General features: G+C 54.5%; 3 protein-coding genes across 3 annotated transcripts in view; 1 reads left to right on the plus strand and 2 right to left on the minus strand.

Annotated features, from left to right (window-relative positions):
• The window catches only part of PTBP1 (polypyrimidine tract binding protein 1), a 25677-nt gene extending 25394 nt beyond the window's left edge, over window positions 1-283 (minus strand). The window contains exon 1 of the mRNA XM_026038884.1: window positions 117-283. Within this exon, the coding sequence (XP_025894669.1) occupies window positions 117-124 (8 nt within the window). The 5' untranslated portion in view covers window positions 125-283. The remainder of the gene's footprint in view (window positions 1-116) is intronic.
• A 13486-nt stretch (window positions 284-13769) lies between these two features.
• On the plus strand, window positions 13770-17575 carry LOC112946894 (uncharacterized protein KIAA1958-like). The gene is made up of 3 exons (XM_026038848.1): window positions 13770-13863; window positions 14267-15479; window positions 16220-17575. The coding sequence occupies exons 1-3, from the start codon at window positions 13861-13863 to the stop codon at window positions 17074-17076; spliced, it is 2073 nt and encodes a 690-aa protein (XP_025894633.1). The 5' UTR covers window positions 13770-13860; the 3' UTR covers window positions 17077-17575.
• A 2034-nt stretch (window positions 17576-19609) lies between these two features.
• Window positions 19610-22423, minus strand: MISP (mitotic spindle positioning). The gene is made up of 4 exons (XM_026038870.1): window positions 20479-22423; window positions 20185-20384; window positions 20053-20091; window positions 19610-19716 (listed from the first exon to the last, which is right to left on the minus strand). Exons 1-4 carry the CDS (start codon window positions 22421-22423, stop codon window positions 19630-19632), a joined length of 2271 nt encoding a protein of 756 aa, XP_025894655.1. The 3' UTR covers window positions 19610-19629.
• Between the last annotated feature and the right edge of the window lie 532 nt (window positions 22424-22955).

Below are 22955 nucleotides of genomic sequence, written 5' to 3' on the forward strand. Positions count from 1 at the left end.
CGCCCCGACCCCCGGCGCGGGGCCCGCGCCCCGGCCGCTCCCCTCCCCTGCCCCCCGCTCGGGGGCGGCTCCCGGGCCCCGAGAGCCCCCGGGGTCCCGGACCGGGCGGGACTCACCCGTCCATTGCACACGGAGGAGACCCGTCGGGAAGGGAGCGGAGGCGCCGGAATAGCAGGAACGAGCCCAACCGCTCCGTGTTATAGACTCACAAAATGGCGGCGCTGCCCGGCCCGCCTCGCCCGCGCCAGCGCCCCATTGGCTGGCAGCGATGTCACCGTGATGGCAGGGGAGGGGATGGCCCGCCCCCGAGGGTTGGCGCCCTCCCGCCTCTCGCGAAGCCAGTTGGCTGCGTGCGGGAGGAGGGGCGGAGCAAGGAGCCGTAGTGCGATGTGATTGGGTAGACGCCAAGACACGGCTGGGAGGAGCCATCTTGAGAGCGGGAGGATGCCGAAATACCACACTGATGCGCCATCTTGATTGGGGGCAGGGTATGGAACGCCCGCGCTGGGCGCCATCTTGAATGCGGGCACGAGTTCCAGCGTGCACATTGTGTTGTCATCGGCGGCGAGAGCGAACGCCCCGCCCCGACGCATCAGCCATGCTAACTGCGGGCAGCCGCGCGCGCTGCCGGCCGCAGCCATCTTGAGTAAGGGCAAGGCAGGCTTCACCGCGAAATTTCGTTGGTTATTTACTGCCGTCAGCGTGTACATTTATTTTTTTCTTCCATTTTCTTCATGTAGTTAGGGAAGACAAGTTATTTTTAGAATACAGGATAGCATCTGTTTATTTGGTTAATATTCTGAGAATAAAGATATGCAGAGGCTGAGAGAGGGAGAACTTTGAGGTAAGACCCGACACTTACTGCTCTCCTGAGGCATCAGGTAACATTTTCCTTAACTTCCAGCCCTGGCCTAGTTTTCTGACCAAACCAGCCCCCTTTCCAACTTCATGGCCCACAAAATTTGGCTAGATTAGCTCCTTTCCCTCCTACTGCACGTACTGATGTGTACATCTCATTTCTAGAAAGATTTGTGTAAAATCTACATATTTTGAGGTGTTCAAACCTCTAAAAGATTTCTCTTTGTGGGATGGGGCCCATGTGTAATACATATAGGCCTCCTTATAGTCGGCTTGTGCCTATTAGATCCTTTTTGTTTGTGGTTCCTGTAAAAATAATTGCCAGGCCCACAGGAGCTCATGTGTCACAAGATGAAAGTACCTTAAAAAATGAATAAAATAACAAGATTTTTTTTTTTTTTTAATGGGGAAAGAAAGAAAACAGAATGAGAGAAAAAAACTTAATCTCCACTGGTTTCCCTGCCAGTTTTGCCTGTGCATTTATTTTGTGCCAGTGCAGGAACAGGCACGCAAGCACCAGGATCCTGATGAGGTGGAAAAGATCCCATTCACCATATTACAGACCAGTACATTTGGGGTCTTTTCCATTAATTTAATTTTGCAAAGCAGCTCCCTGCCACAGGTGCAATGCTGCGTGTCCCTATTACCTATAAACGCAATTTGCTCGCTGGGAATCCTCCCAGCAGTTACTTACTTTCATGGCCTCGCTTGTCCCAGCCCTCTGCACCGACTGCGGCACGGGCATTAACTGTGCCGGCGCTGCCTGCGAATCCCTCTCCGGCACCGGCTCCCGTATCAGATGTTCCAGCCACATTGATCTCGGCTTCGTTAGTTACCGCCCGGTTATGGGAGTTTCTAGGCAACGTAGCCCTGGTCTTGCCGCAGCAAGGAGCCCTCATTAGCAGCACTCGCTCTTTACGTTTGTTTTTTCTTTCTATGTTTTTTTTTTTTTTTTTTTTGGTAAAATCTCAACATTTTTACACTTGTGCCAATCTGCCTCTATTGTCGGTGGTAAACAATAAACAGGAATACAGAGCGGCGCCTCGGAGGAAGCCGCTGAGCTGCAGTTCAGCGCTCTATCTCTGCAGGTTTGGAGGAGAGGATTTAGAAAGCGAGGAGGTTTCTGCTGGCGGCGTTGCAGGTAGTTGGGCAGGTACAGACACGCACCATGCACTCGCCTTCCCTTTGGAAGCATGCAGCAGGCACGTATACGTACATACATATAGATATAATATATATAAGATTCAAAAAATGTGAAAAGAGCCACGTTTTCTCCCAAACAAGGGCCGCTGAGTGACTGGATCCAAGCAGGCAGGAATTGCACTCCGGTCTCCCAAGGCGGTTTCTCGAACCAAGCCTGTTTTGAGCTATGGGTCCCGTGGAGCTGTTTCACTTCATCTTCTCTTTTAACAGAAGATTAACTAACCGGATTTCTGTTAGTCAGAAATCCTTCCTGAGTAGATGCTAGTATGGAGACAAGGCACTTTTATCTTTTTCTTCTTTTTTTTTTTCACATGGGGTTATTTTTATCTGCTTGAAAAGGAATGTATCCTCGACATAATGCAAGGACTTTGGAAAAAAATAGTCAATGATACATAGGACTTCTTAGTAAAAATGGCCTCTAATTACTAGTGGCTGTTGAAATTTATTGTACGTGCAGATCTCTCAACTGTTTTTCAGATATCTTCAAGAAAACAAAACAAAACCAACAAAAGAAAACACAGGTGGTTGCTGTCAAAGAATTATTACTTTTCAAAGTGACTCCTGTCCAGTTGTGGTTTAACTTAAAAGCCTCTTTTGAGACCCCTGCGAGCTTGCGTGCTCACATTTTCCATAGTTCAAGCAGAAATGCTGATTGTGCAACATTTTATCAAATCTTTTGCTGTAATATTTAACAGATTTTTTTTAAAAACAGCATCTATTCAGCCAAATTGCCTGCAATTTTAATAAGGATATGTTGGGTAACGTACAGTCTTTCTGTGGGAAAACAGGAAAATGCATTTAGGAGCAAAATAATAATTAATACAAGAAAAGGAACAGGAGGAAGACTCAGCTCTGTTAGTCTTTTTGTTTGTTTTGAAAGGAAAAAAAAAAATGGTCATGTGAAAAAAGAGGAAAAGAGAAGAGGAAAAAATATGAATCAGCTTCTTTTGCCCAAACCAGCAAAATGCCCCGCCTCGGCGGCCGGGCTGCCGCGAGGGCAGGACGCACCCGGCTGCTCCTCTCCACTGCTTCCTGCTGGGTTATCTCCCCAGATGTAATTTACCACACAGGAGAAAAAGAGGAAAAAAAGAGAGAGAGAGAGAGAGAGAGAGAGAAAAAAAGGACCTCTGAAACAAAAAGACACTTTTCCTGCTTCTTTTTTTTTTCTTCGAATTTTTAAAATAGCCCTCGAGCCTGCACTATATTTACTTTTCTTTGTAATTATACTCCTTTGCAAACGAGCACCTTTCCCTTCTCCTTCCTATTACTCTCTCCACCTCTATCAGCAAATTGGAAAAAGTATCTTCCAAGTATGTGGTCTCTCATCAAGACAATGAACAGAGGACGTCTTAGATAGTATTTTTAACAACAAAAACATTTTTCCCTGCACTCTTTCCCCCACAGGGACACATTATCGCAGTTCCAAGCAAGGTCCCAAAGCAGGAAACTCTTACAGACATAACTTAGGCTGCTATCTATAATCCCGATGGCGTTTGGGGCAGGAGTATTGAAATATTTTAGCTTCTTTCTGCTGCGTTTACCCATTTTAAACAGCTCTCAATTAGCACGGCTTTGTACCCAGCAGCTTCAGCACCATCCCAGGACGTTCTTTGGTGCCTCGTTCGGGATGCCACATCCCAGCTCTGGGAACGGTTAGTTCGGAGCTCAGCCGGGAAGAGCGAAGCGGCCGCCTGGTTATCACTGCAGCCAAACACAGGGAGCCCCCAGGTGATTCACACGCAGCCAGAAGGTGACCCGTCTCCCTGTGCAGCTCCTGTTCAAGGGAGATCAAAGGGAGAGGGACCCCAGGTGACACGGGGCACCCGTCAGAAGCTACGCAGGCTGTCGTGGGCCTTTGGGGAGGCGTTTGAGAGCTGCAGTTCTGGGTAGCTCTGCCACCCTTCAGGGGAGAAGTTGAAATTCTTTGTTCCTGCCACTGCTGCACTTGAGCCTTTGATCAGTGTCGCTGTTACACGGTCTGATTTCACTTTTAACTAGGACTTTCAAACCAGATCCATGGGCGCGGTTTTGTGCTTGCGTAGCTGCATACATATAACATATCAAGCGTAATCACAAAAGTTTGTGTTTTCTGGTGTTTGCCTTTTCCTAATCTGCTGCAAAGTAGAAACTTACGGGTCCGTGCTGTTCGGGCGTTATCAGTACATGTTATTTCAGAACTTCCCAGCTCCTCGCTGATACTTTTCGGTGACTCATTTCCTGTCAAGGATGAACGAGCCATTTCCTGGCTATTGAATACGGGACTTTTTTTTTTTTTTTCTGTTTTTCCCCTCTTTCCAGTGTGTTGGGCAGGGGGGTGGGAATTAACCTATAGTTTGATCAACCCCTTCCACTTTACATCAAAACTGAAACCCGTCACTGCAGCCTGGTGAGGTAAGGGGCGATCAGCTCGGTGGTGACATCCCCAGCGCAGCAGCCTGGCCCACGGGCCGTGTGGTTTCTCGGTGTGAAATCAAAATAATCCTAGAGATACCAGTCAATAATGTCATCCTGCCAGTCATTGGAGGCAAATTCTCTTCATTTCAGCTCATAAAAGCTGCCAGCACCACAGAGCAAGGCCGTGTTACATCCCCTCTCTGAGCAGAGTCATTCTGAATCACCTGGTAAGGCTGTCGGGGCTGTGACTTGGCGCTCAGGTAACCAAGGCAGCACCCACACAGGGCCTTGTGCAAGTCCCCGCATCGCTTCTGAACTCCTCATTTCAGCCCTTTCCTCCAGCCTGTGTTTCCAGTGTTCTGAGCTGCTACTTCTTCACGTGTTGATTTTAACTCTTGCAGACAGCTCGTTTCAACACGCACCCCAAGGTACGGGATCGTCCTCGGCGGACCGCTGCAACGCCAGCCTCGAGTTCCTCTTCCCAATCCCCCCTCTTCCAAATCAGCTTCAGGTTTTCGTTTTTCTTCCCTGTTATTTCTTATTCTTTTAGATCCTTTTCACATCATTTCATCTGAATATTTGGATTCATTAGCCTGTCATGTCTCTGCAGTGTTTGAGAAGCAAACCCACAAACAGCGATGCTGCCTCGCTGAACGCACCGTGTGCTGGGGGAAGAGCACTGAATAATTCACACCTTCATGATTTATTCATGGCCCAAAGCTGGATTCCTCCTCTGTGACTTTCCATTATCTCAGCGAGGAGGCAGGTTCCCTGGTTTGGGGAGCACGGTGCCCTCCGAGGCCGAGCGAGCGGCTCTGTCCTCACAGCCGCTTCCCTACGGTTAATCGGGAGCGGTTCTGCTCCGCAGCACGTGGGAAACTCCTACCGCTCCGGGGCCCTGTACGTAAAGATCTGTGTCCTGCCATAAAAACTGAAGCACAGAAGCGTTTTTGCACATTGTTTTCAGGAAGGAAGGTGAGTGAAGAGGCACCCTAAGCTCTTTTTCCTGGTTTTCCAGGAAATGAGATGCTGTATTCGCAGTTTGAACGCTGAGCATTCAACAAGCAGGCCACGACTCCATGATTGGACTCTGCAGGATTGATCTTGCTCTGCGAGAGAAAGCTCGGTTATTTCCCATGGTAAAGCTGGAATCTGGAATCCTCGATATGAATGTGTTTCCTAAGCTCTCAGGAAGCCTTGAGGGAAAGTCTGGACAAACAGCAACTGTTCAGAGTAATTTCCTTACTCCCTAACTTGGGCTATCAGAAAATATGCTTTCAGCAGCAGTCTGCAAGTCCAGGATGTGAGCCCGGTGTCCTGGCTGAGGATTTTGCAAGGCATTCAAATTCCATTTGTCCAGGAAGTATGAAGGATGATCCTGCGTTTCAGCCATCTCCAGATGCACAAGCAGCACAGCCCCTTGCTGCCTGTGAAGTTTCCAGTTGCTTACCCTGTAATCCCGGCTTCTTTTGTCCTTGGAACGGGCTCCACGTAGCATAATTAAAAATGTCAAACATGCTTGAGAAACTCTCCAAGTTACTAAAAATGAATGTGAATTTCCTCCCCACAGCCTCGCTTCGTCTTTCCCTTGCTCCGGCCCCAGCTTTGCAGCGGGCTCTGCTTGCAGCCCTGCAGCATAGTTTGCATTCCACTGCCAAGAATGAGCAGTTATTTATACAAACAACCGTCCTCGCAAGCACATCTCCGCATGCTATCCCAGGGCAGGGAATAAACAGGATTCCTTATTCTGTCCTCCCTTGTCTTGCTGAAGCTCTACATTTCTTTATTCAGCGGCAGTTTTGCAATGCCAGATGAGTGCTGTTGGTCGCTGTGCTGGCTGCAGATCTGCTCAGAAGCGGCCTGCAAGGCCTCTGCGTTTCCCCGTGATGATTTCGTTCGGTTACACTCGGATGCTGGTTCCGCTCTCCTGACAAGCCGCTCGGGCCTGAGGGCTTCGCAGGCGGGTTTGAGGGGGCTCTCGCTCACGCCTGCACCTCGAGGGTGACCCCAGAAACTGAAATCCCGGCTGCCTTCCCTAAGACTCAGCTTTTCCCGAGCCGGGTCGCGCTCGGCGGCGGGGCCGGCGCTGTAAAGGAGCCGAGCAGCCCCGAAGCAGCAGGCGGGCGAGCGGCGCGAGGCAAGGCCGCAGCCTCATGCATTATTTGTGCAGCTCCCCGCGCTCGCCCGCCAGGCCGGTATCGATTGCTGAAACGCAGGCTCCGCACCATGGCGCTCCGTTGTCACCCGGGCTCCCCTTGCATGTGCAGGACGCCCCCAGCCAGGGCAGCTCCCTGTCTGAGCGCAGGGCGTTTGAATGGAACAGGGCACCGTGAAAGAGCCGGGGCACCTGCAGAGCACCCACACCGCTTGCATGGAGGGACCGTCTGGCTGGGGACGCCGGCACCTGCATTTCCACCGTGGTGCCTTAAGGCATTGAGCCTTGGCGCAGTTTCCAGCCGATCCAGGGGAATACTAAATTTGAAAAGAGACATTGCAGAGCGTACTATGTGTTTGCAGAAAGAAAAGCTGCTTTTCTTTTTAAGCGATATTCCCAGATGGAAGCCAGTGAACTACTGCAGTGAAGGAAATATGAAGTTTTAGTGACTGCTTTCCATGAATCATTACTGAATATTTCTTGCCTTATACTCCCCCAGTAAGTTCAGTGCTGCCAGTCTTAGCAAAGCACGTTTAGTTTTGCTGCAAAACTCGTAGAGGAAAGGGAGGAGCAGTGAGCCTGGAGGGCATTAGGCAGCCCCAGGACAGGAATGCAGAGACCTGCCCAAACTGTGCTCCCCATAACGCTTGCTGGCGATGCCACGCTCTTCACAGGTGCTAGATAAGCGCTGCTGAATTAAAATCCTCCTTTGCAAACCGAATCCAGATCAAATATGTGCACATCCCGCCCAAGCGCCGCAGGGCTGCACCGCGAACCCTCCGTGCGCCGCCACGAGGCCACGCGCTCACACAGGCCAATAAAGACATCATTTTCCCAGGGCTCCAGCTCCGTTAAACCCCACGCTCCGAACGATTTCCTACTTGGATCAAAGATGCGTTTGTTCCAGTGCCACTTAAGTTGAAAAGGCAGTGCCGGGACTGAATGAAGTCTCCGCAGCGGCAGCTGCCGAGGTTCAATTGGGACGTCAGGGTCGTAATTATGCAGCGCCGTCGTCTGTTTGCCGCCCCATATGTTCCTGAAGGATGTTATGTAATGGAAGCAGCGCAGGGAAGCCTGGCTCCCAAAGCTCAGTTTCTTTGGCAGTACCAAGACTTGCCGATGTTTTAGACAGGGAAAACACTAAAGAAATGCACTAAGAAATGGTTCCAACCTCCAGCTGAACAGCCCCTGCGCTTATTTGATCAGACCAGACGAACACACGTGAACAGAAGCAACGGCCTCGATGCCGTGCCCTAGTCCCAGTGTTTTAATGCGGACACGGACCATGTTCCTCATGTGCTGCTCACCCCCCAGCCCTTCCCTTCTCCTCGGCTCTAACTCACAAAGCAGCTTTTCTGTATAGCAAACAAGTGTCTAGTAATGCCCCAACGCCAAGGTATTCGGTAGGGCATTAAAAGAACATTAAGGCTTGGACCTGCAAAACGTGGCAGTCGGGCAGCATTGAGAGTGCTCAAGGTCTCAGCTGCCAAAGGAAGAGCAGAAACCTGATAGCCTGAGGTGCTTAATATTTAATTTGTGAGGGACTCGGCTGGAGGGCAGCAGAGGCCCCGCAAAGGCTGAGAGCTTGCAGCGCTGGGAGCTTTGCGCCCACCTCCCTGCTCTGCACGTGCCATGCCCCTTCTCTAAGCACCATTTAATGCACGTGGAGTCTCACTAAGGGATAGCATCCGCATTGCACGAGTCGCCTCCGCATTTTCTAACTGTTTAGAAAGGACAGAGTCTGCGCCGCATCTTAAACGTTGGGGGGTCCGTCCCAGGCTTTGCACCGCAGACGCCTGCAGCCAGCAGGGTAGTTGTCGGGAATTGCCACACTCCTGTCGTGGAGCTGCCTGTACTTCAGAGGGGCTTTTCGGGCTAAATTGTCTTGCTTTAAGGTCAGGACTTAGAACTAAGCATTAAACCCACGCTTCTCTTACAGAGAGGATAAATTACCCACGAGCTGTTGGGGTCCTGCAGGGACAGGCTGAAGTTTGGGGAACTCGCTGACAGATCCCGTCCCGCACCAGGGATGCTCGAGCTGCTGCCGCATCCCTTCTCTGCGCGACTAACACCTCTCTCCCGTCTGCCTCTCTTGTAGGTGACCGCGAGGCTCCCGTGCTCCGCGAGGCCCCGCAGCCGCCCAGCGCAGGTAAGGGAGGAAGCGGCGCCAGGACGGCTCTGGAGCAGCCAAGGCCCCGCTTCGGGCACTGCCGGTCCCGGGGATTCGCAGCCAGGCCCCCCAGACGCTGCTGGCTCCCATTTGGTTTTGGGGGACGTTCAGCAACCCTTCCCCAACCCTCGAGATCCCAAACCAATCCGTGCCGCACCCGCAGCCCGTGCTGCCTCGGATCCTAGATGCTCTTTAAAGCACTGAATTCCTTTAAGCTAGGGATGAGTCGAGGTGTTTGTCGTTAAAATTGCTCTGCGTTAGAAAAAGTAGGTTACCATGTGTCATTGGGAACAATTAGGTCTAATTACAAGTCGCAGCTTCGCTACAAATGCTGTTTAATAACAAATTTCCATGACCCTTCGTCCGGGTTGTTTCATGCGGCAGGAGGTTACCTGCCGTTGTGGCTGGTGAGGCGCGATGCGGAACAGAGGGAAGGGCGTTTCACCCAGGATCAAACGGGCAGCAGTCGGCACCGGCCACGACTCACCGCCCCTGCTCTGAGCAGCCCATCACGCTTCCTCCGGCACGCAGCACGCCTTGCTGCCTATAGTTCAGCTAGTGGCTAGAAAGAAACGATTTATGAGTTTAAGCTTTAAAAGACTGCTCAGAAATGTGTGAAAATTGAATAGCCTCCTTTTAAACAATAAAAAGCAGCTGTTTCCTTCTCCGGCGCACCGGGAGCAAAGGTTCCCTGGCAGCAGCAAAGGTGCAAGGAGGCAGCGGCATCCTGGGCGTGAACGCGCAGCACCTCGACCCAGTCCCGGAGAGCAGCATTTACAGAGCACCGGACCGGGGCTGCAGCCCCACGAGGAAGCAGAGCAGCACGGAGCACGGAGCGGGATGAAGCACGGAGCACGACGGAGCAGGACGGAGCGCGGCGGCCGAGCACCCTCTGCCGGGGCGCGATGCGGCCGCGGCGCCGCACGGAGGTGCGACGAGCAGCCCCTCCTTGGCACACTGCCGTGTTTTGAACGGCCCAAACTCGAGCTCTGGGAAACAGCGAGGATTGAAAGTTGCTCTTACAGAAGCAGAGAGCTGCCACCCGCCTGGGGAAGCTGTGCTGGGTGAGAAATTCCACAAAGAGCGAGACAAGCAATTAGGGAAGGAAACGCTCCGCTCCTCCAGTGCAGCCTCCCCCCTCAGAGTGAAACTGCATCATTTCCATACAAATGGCTCTGGGAACCGCGTTCCCACACTCGGGTCTGTGCAGATAGCAGCATGTGCTCCCTCGGAGCGCAGGGCTGGAAGAGATCTATGGAAAAATAAACCCCTCTGTCTGTAGAATTGCTGTGAAAAGCAGTGGCCCGTTCTCCCCCGGGAAGCAAATTGCAGCCACGCTGCTGCTCCATGCGGGAGCGTTACCAGGATAAGTAACAGTTCTGTGGTGCAGAATTTGTTGTACCAAGTCATAGAACTGCCCACTAATTTCAGAGAAACAAAATACTCGGAACTATTTATAGCACTTAATGTTCTTAAATTAATTTTCCCTTTTCTCCATCTGTTTTTGGTGGCGGCTCTCGCAGGCTGTTGGGCCAGGAGGCTCTGCCGGCTGCGGACTTGTGTTAGTCCTTCATAGGCAGCCTTCCCGTGGAGCCCCCACGCGTAACAAGGACACAGGGCTGTGACACGGGCCCTCAGAGAGGGACGGTCAGAGCTCGGGGGAAGGAGCCGTGTCCAGTTCTTCAGGCCAAGACACGAGATCTCCTTTAAGGAACATGTTCCTGCAGCAAAGGGCAGTCGTCAGGCCGGTGCGGCTGCCCTGCGTCGTGCTCTGCTGCGTGCAGCTCCCTAGGAGCATTGCTGCAGCTGGAGGCGTGCAGCCCTGCAGCAGCACGGAGCGCCTCATGGCAGGGGGATTTCTGCACAGAAGCAGAAGCTGCTGTTGGAAAGAGGTCACGGAGCAGGAACGGAGCTGGAGCGGTGCTGAGAAGCCTCTGGACAGGGGGAAGTGGGAGGAGAGACACAAACATTGCAGAGAGCAGGAAAGACCAACACGCTGGGAAATGATTAATCCATCGCAGAGGCCCCTGCTAAGCGCTGGGACACGCTCAGTGTTTTCTAGCCGCGGGCCAGAATAGAAGCAGACATTATCCACTCTGGACCCTGCCGCTGCTCTCACATTGTCGCATCCAGCATGTTTTTAAGCACAGCCCATCCCGTCCCTGTGCCACATTCTCCTGTCCGTGCCCTTGAGCAGCGATCCAGCAAAACACCCCTCCTCTGAGCGGCGTTTCCAGCTGCCCCGCGTCCCTCCACCCCCAGGACACGTTTCACAAACAATCCGTGCCGGGGAAGGGGCAGCAGCCAAGTTGAAGTGCTGCTGTTCTGCATCCTGTTGTTTTCCTACCAGGATTGTTCCAGCTTCCTGCACTGTCTTATCTGGAGTCAAAAAGCCACGGCTCCCCTGTTTACCCACATTGTGCTGGCTCCACATTTGTGATCTGTGCAACAGGCAATATTGGACCTCAGAGAAAGACTTAGGACTGTTCCCGGGTGGGGGAGAAGGAACAAAGCGGTTAAAGGGCTTTCAGTGTCCATACAATGAGTGGCTTTATTTAGTCACCCTGCTCACACAAACCTCGGTAGTCACAGAGGGCTCCAGAGCCCCCCAGCCCTCCCTAACCGATACCCCGAGTGCTCCTGAACGTAGGAGAGCAGAGATCAGACGTTTGCACGCACAGGCTCTCCACAGAACCACGGCCACAAAGTGCTCAGGATGTTGTTTTTCCCCTCAGATATTCAAACTAGACACAGAAAAGTCAGGAAAGACGACGACCTTCACATCCTCTAGCCACGTTAAGAGTTTTAGAAGCTCCACTGAAAGGCAGCAGACTTAGCAACTATTTGGCCACGTTTTCGTCAAAACAGGTACAAAAGAAGCATATATTGTGCTGACATTTTAAAAGCTTATTTTGTAGATTAGAGCTGCGTGAAAGCAAAATCTTGTAGCTGTAAGGCTGTTCAACTTCCTCCTCAGCGGAGCACGCAGTTCACTTAGCTGTGGGTTATAGTAGTTCACTTTTTTTAAGCAACATTCTCCATAGAGCTCGCGCACGTCCTGCTTTGCTGCCGGGCCCTGCACGCTGCGTCCGTTATCAGATGGGAGCCTCTGCTGGAAGAATCATTAAAACGCTGCCTCGTCCAGGCACGCGGATCCCGGGAAAACAGAGCAAAGCCCAACCCTGCAAACCTAGGACTCAACCTCCGCATGTAGATCTTACCACTTGGGTGCATGGAGTAGCATGGTAGCCATCGAGATAGATTTTTATCAACTGAAGAGCAGGGAAATGTGCTGGTTTAGCCGCTGTAGCGGAATGCTTTTGTTTGTTTATTTGTATCTTGGTTGCCACAGCATAAATCCAAACTCATTCACATTTGACTCGCTCTTTGGACAGACCTCAACTGATGTAAACAGGAGAGCAGAGCTGAGGGGTCCTTAGTTGATGACCAGAGCTTTTATTTGGAATTCAATATCAAAAGAAAAAGGCTTTTCAGAAGAGATCAGGAAAAGGAAGACATGTGCTCAGAGATAAAGCAGGATAAAAGCATTCCATTCAAAGCGCCTGCGATAGGAATCAGGGAGTCCATCTGCCACGTCAGTAACTTCGTGGCCTTGTGACCACCAGAGCTTCCCGTCCTGTTACCCTTTCCCACAGCAGCCACAAGCACCAGCTACGTTTCTTCTCGTTTGACCAGCCCATTAGGGAGAAATTACTTATTTTCAACTCAAAATGCTGACTCCCCAAAGCGGCGGCAGCAGCAGCTCTCCCATGGGTTTGGGTCCAGCTTTGCAAGGCTTAGCAGAGCGGGCAGCCCTCGGAGGCGGCTTCCGGCCCCCTTTTCTGTGCTGCACGAGGAAAGAGATCATGGTAAAAGTAAAGCCTGCAGCAGGTCACACACTTCCTGCTTTAAAACTCATTTTAAACATTCCCCCCCCCCCCCCCAAAAAAAAAAAAAAGATTGAGGGATTTTTTGAAGGAAGGAAAGGCTTGGATTGAGAAAACTCTTTGAAGATCCAAGCTTTGCATGTGTTTAGCAAGCCAGCATATGCAAACCACGCAGAGCCCCCGAGGCCAAACGTCCCTGTGCTGTCACTAGAGGGGCGCAGAAAGGCACCCAGGGAGAGGGGCGGCTGCAGCGGGGCCTTGCTCCGGCTCCCCCAAAACGCAGCGCTCGCCTCCACCATTCCTTCTGCATTGGGAAGCAAAACCGACTTGGCGAGAGGGAATTTGACCTGCAATTTGCTCTTTGAAAGGAGCATTTAGTGCCCTGACCTGTCTCCTGAGGGAAGGGAGAGGATTTCTCGTGTGTTTTGCTTTTGTCTCCTTTCCACTTGGGGCTGTGCTTTGCCTAATTGCAGAGGAGTCGGTAATTGCCGGGGGTTTGGCGCTGGCCCCGAGGCGGCCTCGGTCACTGGTTGCTCTTCTGTCACACAGACATTGCCCTGGCCTTGGACCACCTGACCCGCATTTACGCTTCCAGACAGAGGCATTTCAGATTTTAGAACCTGGTAAATATGAATTACGTGTGCAGAAAATGCTCCAGTTAGGAAATCCTCTCTTTTTAAGATTTAGAAGTCAGAACTGTTAGAACCTCAGTTCATTTCACTGTTCCTGGTATTTCCCTTTCCGCAGTTTACTCCTGTTTCTGGAAACTCTAATTTGCCAACAGCCATCTGTGCTAATGCTGCAGTAGTGCAAGGGACCATCTTGGGAGGATTTTAAAAACTCGCCTATTTGCAAATTTCATATTTTGTTTCAGTTTTGGTGTGTTGCAATCCCACAAATATTTACACAAGTAGCATTTTCTGTATGCAGTCCATGTGAGCTTCACCGGATTGCTCACACTGCTGAAGTCACATGCTTTGCAGCAGCATTCACTGTGGGCCAAACATTGAAAAATTTGGCTGCATCTGCTAGCCAGAATTAAAAAAATATATATGTGCATTTATACACACATACACTGATTGTTTTAGGTTCTGAGAAAGAAATAAGGAAGGAAGGAATAGTCAAGAAAAAGGAGGAAGGAATAGTCAGTCACTGAGCTCCACTTGAAAGCACGTTAAGACAGGAACAGCAGCATGGTGAGTATCTGGCTATACTGCTCTTCTATAGCATAAGGAGGAGGTTTTCCAGCTCGGGTCACAGGCCCAGCTTGCAGAGCCCCGTGTGGCCCCACGGGGACGAGCGCTCGTGGGAGCTGCTGCTCTGCCGGGCTGCGACAGCCCCAGCTGCGCCCCGCGGTGCGGGCCCCGAGCCCGCAGACCTCGTCCGTGGTCAGACCGTGCCCACACATCACCCTGCAGGTCTGCAAGGCAGATGAGGCCTTTCAGGAACCAACAAGTTGTTTCCAATACTCCCTGGAAGATTCACTGGTTTAGAATTCTCAATCCATTGGGACTGGGCTGGAAACAGCACCCAGGCTGGTCGTGTTGTACGTTTTCACCCAAGTCATTCCCACCACTTTTTTTCTCCTCCTCCTCCCAGAACGAGAGCACTGGCGACCAAAGAGGCAGCGACATCAGCTCGGTTCGCACAGACCTCTCCAATCTCGTCACTTGGGCCCACACTCATGGAACCATATGCAGTCAGATCCCAGCCCTGGAAAACAGGCAGAACTTGGGCCCTCCTAGCAAGGATAATTCCCTTCTGTGGATATGTGGTGTGGGACACGCATATCACTGGTCTTGTGGAAAGCTCTCCTTGAGAAGCAGAGACGAGAAGGGAGCTGCAGAAGAGAGAAAGAGGTCTCTGTCCTATGAGGTGGCATCAGGGGAGCCCAGTTTACGAGAGAAGAGGTTCAGGGTAACCCCATCTTTTGAGAGGGCCAAAGGAGACCACAGGACCCCAGGGTCACGTAGCAGATCTCCAGAGGTCACTCCACACAAGGATGATGCTCTTTACGTGGCGGGTGAAGCACCAACACTCAGGAGGAATGAGAGTGCGCTCGCTCAGAAAAACGGGAGATCCACGAGGTCCCATTCCGCAGCCGAGCAGCCTGTCCCAATACCCAGCGGGGAAGTCAAAACCGGCCTACGTAAGGTGAAGGTAGAAAGCCATGAAGACCTGCAAATCATCTCTGATGAAGAGCAGTTTGTCTCCGATGCAGAAAACCAAATGGAGAGGATCAACTGGAGCGTGCTCTCGGAGCTGCAGGTCAAAGGAGTAGCTGCCGAGGTAGAGCTGCAAATGCATCGCAACTGGAAGACAGCCCTGAACGTGCAGACAGGCGCCCACACGTGTGGCTGTGCCCCCACGGAGAAGCCACCCGCAGCTCCCTGCCTGCAGGAGGCTTCGGAAGACGCCAGCCAGAAGAGCCTGGAAAGCAGCTGGAAGTTGCTTCCTCTTAATCCCACAGAGCCCAAAAATGAGACTTCTGAAGTAAGGAATTCCTCTGGCTCAGCAATATCTAAAGAGCATTTCAAATCCGTTCCTGTTTCCGACGCTGAAGCAAAGGCCCAACAGGAGTTGCCTTCCTCTGTGGCATTCTTTGAGTTTGAAGCCACGGTAGATGGCCAGCAGCAGCTCCAGCTGAGCTCTCCTGAGCGTGGCACGTCAGAAATAAGCTTAATGAGGAACTTTGCTGAAATCCCTATTCAGGAGGCTAATCCACTAGGATCTCAGCACGCACCTCATGTTTCAGCCTCACTGAGTCCAGCAGACAAGAACTTGGATCATCCCCCATTGTCTTCAGAGAAAAGTAAGAGCCTGCAGTTTCATTCCTGGAAGGGTTTGGGGGTGCATTTGAATAGCTGCCTTTCCAAGATGTTCGGGGAGGGCAATTTCTCCCTTACTGCCCAAATCCGTCTTGTAGCACGCGGATAAAGGCATCTCACTTGGAGCACACTGCTTCTGCTAAAAGGGACTAAGAGGTTCCTCCTGTAAGCAATCAGCATTTCAACAGGCAGTGCCATTTACTGAGGTTTATTTAGCAGTGGGTCAGCTTTAACTACCCATTTGGAGTGCTTTGGTCTCTCATTTTACTCCATACAGAGGCACAACTGCACAGAATGCCTCTCCTTTCTATTTTTAAGATGTTATTAGACTATTTCTTTAATTGACTACATGTATGCCCAGAAGCTCCTGAGGATTCACCTGGGCATGTCTGTGTAATAGCTGTTTCTGCCAAGATAAATCACTTGTGGCTCCTGGGAGGCCTCCCCGGGTATTGATTTACAAACTGCTCGTCTCCTCACACAGCGCTGTCCATAACCACCCCAAAAAGCATCCATCTCAGTCCAGCTACAGGATTTTAACGTAATGACTGGACTAGCTTGCTAAGAGCACCAGTTAAAACCAAAGCATTAAAGAGATGCATGAACGTCCCATTATCTCTGATCTCTTTGTGAAAGAAGGGTGACCGTTACCCTGCATCCCCTTATGTTTCATTGATCCCCTTTTTAGTTCTTGCTATCCACAAGGCTCTGTCTTCTCTTTCAGATGTGCTGAAGAAGTGGGAGAATAAGAGAAGCCGCAACGCTAGCGACATAAAAATGTTCAGGGACTGGTTGGCCTTGCATTTCCCTTCCGAAACGCGCGAGATCTTCGTCCTGCCGCCCGAAGACTTGGATGGCTACCTGGCCTCCTTCTACAGCAAGGCAAAGAAGCAGAACGGCACCGAGTTTTCTGCCAACTCCCTGTACTTCTTCCAGAGCAGCATAGACAGGTACCTCAAGGATCACAAGTATGAGTACAACGTGGTGAGAGGGATGGAGTTCAGAGCATCCCAAGAAGCCTTAAAACAAAAGTGTCAACAGCTAACACAGAAAGAGAGGGAGAGAGATTGGCATATTCTGGAGAACCTGACAGATAAAGATGTGGAAAGCCTTCATAAAAAGGGGATAGTGAGTCACACACACCCTGAAGGCTTTTTGCATCTCATGCTTGTGAATATCATTAGGGGCTTTGGGGCCACCACGCATAACCAGAGTCATAGCCTGTATTGGGGGCAGCTTGTGCTGAGAAAGAACGCGGAGGGGCTGGAATACCTGGAGTGGAGGGAGGAGCTGGAGGCAGAGGCAAGCCCAGGGGAGCCAGGCCCTTGTGTCTATGCCAAGCCCGATAATCCCAATAACTGCCCGGTCCAAGACTACAAGGAATATGCCAAGAGGCGGCCGCCGGACATGCTGCACGACTACGACCCGCTCTACCTGGCTCCCAAACCCCTGTGCTCCGTCTGGGACCAGATCTGGTACTGCAGGAAGTCGCTGACAAAAGCCAAAATGGAAAAGATCATGAAAGTTATCATCCAGCAGGTGAAGGGAACTGAGAAGAAGCATAAGAAACAAAAGTGTTAATTTCTGCTTTGCCACTTTTTGTAAGTTTTAAAGTAGCTTTTGAAAGGTTCGCATGGCAATCATTAGTATAGAGGTTGAGAGACCATCCCTGTCCTCTGTTCTCTTGTAAGAACATGAAGTCATCTTATCACCCTAGTTTTCAGGTTAAGAGAAAAGCTTCTATTATTCTTTCTATTCAATTAAATTGATAACTCCATAAATGAAATACAAACGTGAAACCTAAGATTGTCATATTTAATCCAAATTAATATTATTCCATATTAATGAAATTATATTAAGAGATGGTATGGACAGGGAAGGGGCAGCAGTTGGATCCCTTGGCTAGGAGCCGCATTCATTCGTTTCCAGGGCCGGGCCCTGCCAAACTGCCTTGGTGTGGAGCAAATGGGAACATGTTCAACAAGGTTCATGGCATTTCTCTTAGTGAAAAATGTTTAGATTTAGGAAGTTGTGGTAGTTAAGAGTTATTTAAAGAAAAAAAAAAAAAAAAAGAAAGGTTGACAGCACTGCAATATTTTGTTAGTAACCATCTTCTCCAAAGTGCTAAATACAACCTGACAGATCGGTAGCAGCACCTACCAGAGCCTTTCTCAGCTACTCAGGTACTACTCATATATTCTGTTTCAATGCGGGCAGGCTTTTGGGTGGAATTGTTGCCACATCTCAATAAAGCGTTTTCCTCAGCACTGTCTGCGTGTCCTGAAGAGCCGCCGCAGCCCCGGAGCAGGACAGGGAGACCCCCCCGAGCGGGGCAGCCCCGGCCACGCCGCCCGACCCGAAGCACCCACCACCCCGGGGCTTTGGCGCCCTGCACGGGGCTCAGCAGCAGAGGGGGGCCCGAAGAGCAGAGCTTTGGCTGCGCCCTGTGCGCTGGAGATACGGGTAGGGACAAGCGGAGCGGGTCGCGCCCGCGCTCACACGCCACTGATAAGGCGCATCCCCTGCCCCTGCACACCCACCCTTCACATTCACAGCATTTTTACACTGAGCGTTCAGCTCGCTGCACTACAAGCGAGGAGCATCCTACATAGGTCTGCCCAACTAACCAGCACCAAGCATTTAATTAATAAAATCAACCAGAAAACTATGCTGCTTTGTAAAACCGAGCACACACATTTTCAGAAATTCACATAACTTCCCCATTGCATATCTTAGCAGCTCAAACTGCACCCATTATTTTAAGTAGTTGGCAAGTTACCTCTTGCCGGCTGACAGCAGGAGCGTCCAGGTAAGAAGGTTTCACCCTTTTGCAGGCTTACACCCTGTGAAAGAAGCCGAGCAGGAGCCAAAGGGGTGCTGGTGCCCAGTGCCCTTCTTTATTGGGTGTTAACGACGGCCAGGTGGCAGCTGTGAGCCCCTGCACCTGGCAGCCTCCTGCAGAAGAATCTACAGGTTAACCAGGTTTATTTATAATGACTGAAGGTGGTCACAATGCGATCTTTGCAAAATTAAATAAATTTGCACACATGTATCTGGTGGAATTTCGACTGTCTCTGCACTCTGCTGCAGGGCCACACAGGAGCTAGGGAGAAACACTTCAACAAGCACCTGAACCCAGCGTTTCCTCTGCTCGTGTCAAGAGCCAACGTTGCCAGGGGCCGAGCCGCAGCGGAGAGGAGCTCGTGGCCGAGCACGGGAGCGGCGGCTCCGCGTCCTGCACGGGGCCACCGGCCCTGCGGCTTCGGCCTCCTTGGAGGCCACCAAGGCCCCTCGGGAGACGCCGCCTGCCCGGCCCTGGCTGGCGCCGCAAGCAGCCCTGCGCTCCGTGCTGGGCTCCGAGAGGCACCGGGAGCCACCTAGTGACAGGGCCACCGCGGGGCCACCGCGCGGCACCCGCCGGGCACCCGCCCGCATCGCGGCTCCCCTGCGGCACAGACGCGGGCGCCGGGACCCTCCGCGCGGCACCGGGCGCCCCGGGGGCAAACGGGTCCCGGTGCGGCCTCCAGCGCCGCGCTGCTCCCGGGGGCCCTTCCTTGAGCGGGCATTCGGACAACAAAACAGGAGAGAAAGGAGCGGGGCAATTACGAGTCTTTAATAAATTAGCAAAATAAACACCAGCATTAACATACGCATGTGTTGCTCATCGCTGCGGCTCCACGGATACAGCGTTAGATCAGAACCCTTGATTTCCCAGCCGGGGCTTAGCCGATCCAAAGGCCCAGGCGCCCTCCCCGGCACCGCCTGGGGCCGTGGTCCCCAAAACCTACAAGCACTCGGAAATGAAACCTCTCCCGCGGAAGGCAGAGATGCAGCTTCTCGGGAGAAAGGACTTAAATTACCCTGTGATTTCTGCTCATTTACGTCTCCTTGCAGAAGTGATTAAAAGCAAGAGATCTGCTTTTCCCCCTTTCCCAAAAACGTAACTCGCCCTCAAAGGGAAAGGGGAAGCGCGTTTAATGCACGGGAGCGATCATCCCTAGACGGAGAAGGGGCAGGATTTGCGATTTGCAAGTCTCTGATTCCCGGGAGCGCCAGGCTCCGAACAGCTCGGGGCTTTGGTGGCGACTGCGTCCCAGAGGGCCCGAGCGGGGAGCGGGGCCGGCGCCCGCGGCCTCACTCGTCGTCCCTGATGTACTGCCCGGCCTCCCAGCGCCTGGCCATGTCGCTCTTGTGCCGGATCACTCTGGTGCTCTCCACCACCTGAGGAACCCAAAACACACATTTTTACATAAATAAATGAGAGATCTGTGTTTGTAAAGGATCTCTCCTCGCACATCATTCCCTCCCAGCCAGAAATCCCGGGTGTCAGGTCGGGACGCTCGGGAGCAGCCTCAACACCTCGTGGCTCCTTGGCCACGGCTGCGGCTCCGAGCCCGGTTGGCTGCTGCTCCACCGAGCCCAGGCACCGGGAACACAAGCGGGATGCGGCCCTGCATCCAGACGTTCGGCCGCTCTCTCACCCCGGGACGAGGAGCAGCGCGTCCCCGGGTGCGGAGGCGGCGCCGCTCAGAGGACCGGCCGCGTGGGGGACGTTACCTCCGTGTTGATCCTGTCCACGGGCTCGATGCCGGCGTACTGCAAAGGAGGGAAGCGGTTGGGGGAGCAGGGGCCCTGCAGCGCGTGGGGCCGGGGCGTGCGGGGCTCCCTCCGCGCCGGGGCCGCTCTCACCTTCCCGTCCTCCTTCACGCGCCGCCTCCGCTCGTCGAAGGGGCCGGAGCGGCCGCTCTCGAGGCCCTCGGCGCCGCCCGGCCCGGCCACGCGCAGCGGGGTGAACGCGGACACCAGCGCCAGGACTCCCGTCTGGTGCAGGGCCGGCGACGGGAGCGGGGACCCCGACACCGAGTAGCTGCCGCTGGCCCCCGAGGCAGCTGCAAGAGAAGGAGCCGCTGGGCGCGAGGAGCCCGCGGGACCCCCAGCCCCGCGGGGCCGTTCCCACGGCCGCCCCGGCCACCCCGGCCCTACCTGAGCTCTGCGAGGACAGCGGCGAGCGCGGGCGCTCCTGGGCCGCCAGCCGCCGCCGCTGCTCCTGCAGCTCCTCCTCGCGCCGCAGCTCGCTCCGGATCTCCTCCTCGATGCGCGCCGATGCGTGCGGCTTCCAGGTGCGCAGCGAGTACTGCTCGTCGCGGCCGGCCGCCCCCTCCGCGGCCCTCTCCCTCCGCGCGGGGCTCTGCGTCCCCATGCTGTCCACGAAGGAGACGCGGGGCTTCCAGAAGGGCAAGGAGAAGTATTCCCTGCGCAGGACACCCGCGTCCACGGGGCGCGGGGTGGAGCCGCGGAGCCTTCCTGCCCGGGAATCCTCTCTCGCCCAATTGCTGGCGCCCACGGAAGCGCCTGCATCCATCTGCGGATCATCCCGGCTCCTCTCGCCAGCAGCGGCCACCAAGCGTGGCGCGTTGGCCTGGAATTGGGTGGGATTCACCTCGTAGCCCGGGCTGCTCTTCCCTTGGGCAGGGCCGGGGCCGTGGCGCGGGGCGGGCTCCGGCGCGGAGCTGCCGCGGGGCGGCGCCTCGTCCGGCTGGAACACGCGGCGCCGCTGCTCCAGCTCCTGCCGCGGGCCCCGCTCGTAGCTCCCCAGCAGCCTCCCCTGCCGCTTCAGATCCTCCTCGCGCTTCGTTTCCTGCTCTATTTCCCGCTGCACATAGAAGGAAGGGCGGCCTTTGTCCTTCCCCTTCCTGCCTGGAAGCGCGGACAGGGACACGGAGAGGAGCGGCTTGGTGTGGATCTCCACCAGCTCGCTGCTGGAGCTCGGCCGCGGGATGCCCCTCTCCTTCCAGAGCGTCTCCTCCCTCTCCATGGCCAGGCGGATTTCCCGCTCGATGGGCGTCTCGCTGCTGCTCGGCCCCTGCTCTGGGCCGTTGCCGCCGGCCCTCGAGGGCGCGGACGTGTCAAAGCCCTCGGTGGTGCTTCCATCGCTGGCGTAGCCCGCGTTGCCCTCGGGGAACATCTCCCCCAGGCCCGAGTCCAGGTCATCCCTGGACGACGCTTTGCTCAGCCCGGATATCCGCACGGTGAGATAGGATCTTTCCACATCGGCCCTTCTCCCGTAGCCCTCTTCCCTCGCCGGCGCCCTGTGGGACGCGCTGTGCTCCGGGGTCCCGTTCCCGGCGGGCCGGGGCGCCGCGAGGCCACCATGAGCCCTGGACACCGGGGCGGCCGTCCCGGCGCTCCGCCACTCCTGCGCTTTGGTGCCCAGCTCCGGCTTTGGGGACACGGGCTGGTGGCCGGGGCTCAGCAGGGAGCCCGGGCTGCCCTTCTCCAGCATCAGGAACTGCTGCCGGGCCGCGGAGAAGTTGATCTGCTCCGTGTCGATATTTTCAGGGTCAACGGGCGCCGCGGGCCGCCCGGGGGAAGGTCTGTCGAAGCAAACAGCGAAGCTGGGCGAGAAGCCGCCCTTGTGCCTGCCGTCGGCGGGGCCGCGCGCCGGCACCGAGCTCAGCTCCTCCGCGGAGCTCCACTTCTCGGCCGTGGTGCCGCTCTTGCGCACCGCCTGGCTCCGGATCACCTCCCGCCGCTCGTCCTCGAGCTCCCTCGCCTTCTCGGGCGACAGGTTTGGGGGCAGCACCCTGCGCTCCTCCTCCTCCTCCTCCCCGTAGAGCTTGGAGGGCTTCCTCTCGCCCCTGTAGGCCCTGAGGTCGTACAGACCACCCGACCGCAGCACCTCCAGCCTGGTGTCCCTGTCTGGGGACGGCGTCCAGGCGTCTTTCCCTCCATCGAGGAAGTCGGAGGGGGACTTGGACCCGAATCTCCACTCGTAGCCGTTTTCCGCTCTCTGCAGCCCGTGCCGGGAGGGGCTGAACACGTCGTCTTCGCCATCAGCGCCCGAGGTGCCCAGGGAGCCGTCGCCGTAGTCGAGCCGGGGGGCGGCCTGCGGGCTCTGGAAGACGAGGTGCCTGGTGACTCGGTCCATCTCCGGGGGACGTCACCATCCGCTCGCCGCCGCCTTTCCGGGGCTTCTGGGGCTGCTGCCTCAGGCTCCTGCGGCACCCGAGACCTTCGGAGCAAAGGCGGGATCCCACCGGCCCTTCAACAGAAGGAGGAGAGACGTTGGGAGACGCACAGGGAGAGGCCGGGTGTCCTGGAGGCACCTCCGGGACCTCCCGCAGGTCCCACGGACAGCGTCCTGCTGTCCCCAAAGCACCAGCGGGCTTCACTGGGATGCACCGGGAGCACCAGCCCGGTGGCAGCAGCGGCAGGGCGGGTGTCTGGGAGCAGCCAACGTCACGGCCACTCACTCCGTCCTGGAATTCCCGCCGGCGCCGGGACAGGGAGGAGGCCCGGGGAGCCGGGGCAATCGAAACAGGGGACACCATAAAGCTGCTTCCTGGCTCGTAAAACGGGGGGACTTTAACCCGGGGCGGGTGCGCGCGCGGGGAGCGCCCGCGGTGACCTTGGCGGCGCCGCCGGGAACCGGGCGCGATGGGGACGGGGCGGCGGGGGGC

The sequence above is a fragment of the Nothoprocta perdicaria genome, unplaced genomic scaffold, assembly GCF_003342845.1.
Source record: "Nothoprocta perdicaria isolate Ctin4 unplaced genomic scaffold, notPer1 scaffold_218, whole genome shotgun sequence".
Classification (NCBI taxonomy): Eukaryota; Metazoa; Chordata; class Aves; order Tinamiformes; family Tinamidae; genus Nothoprocta; species Nothoprocta perdicaria.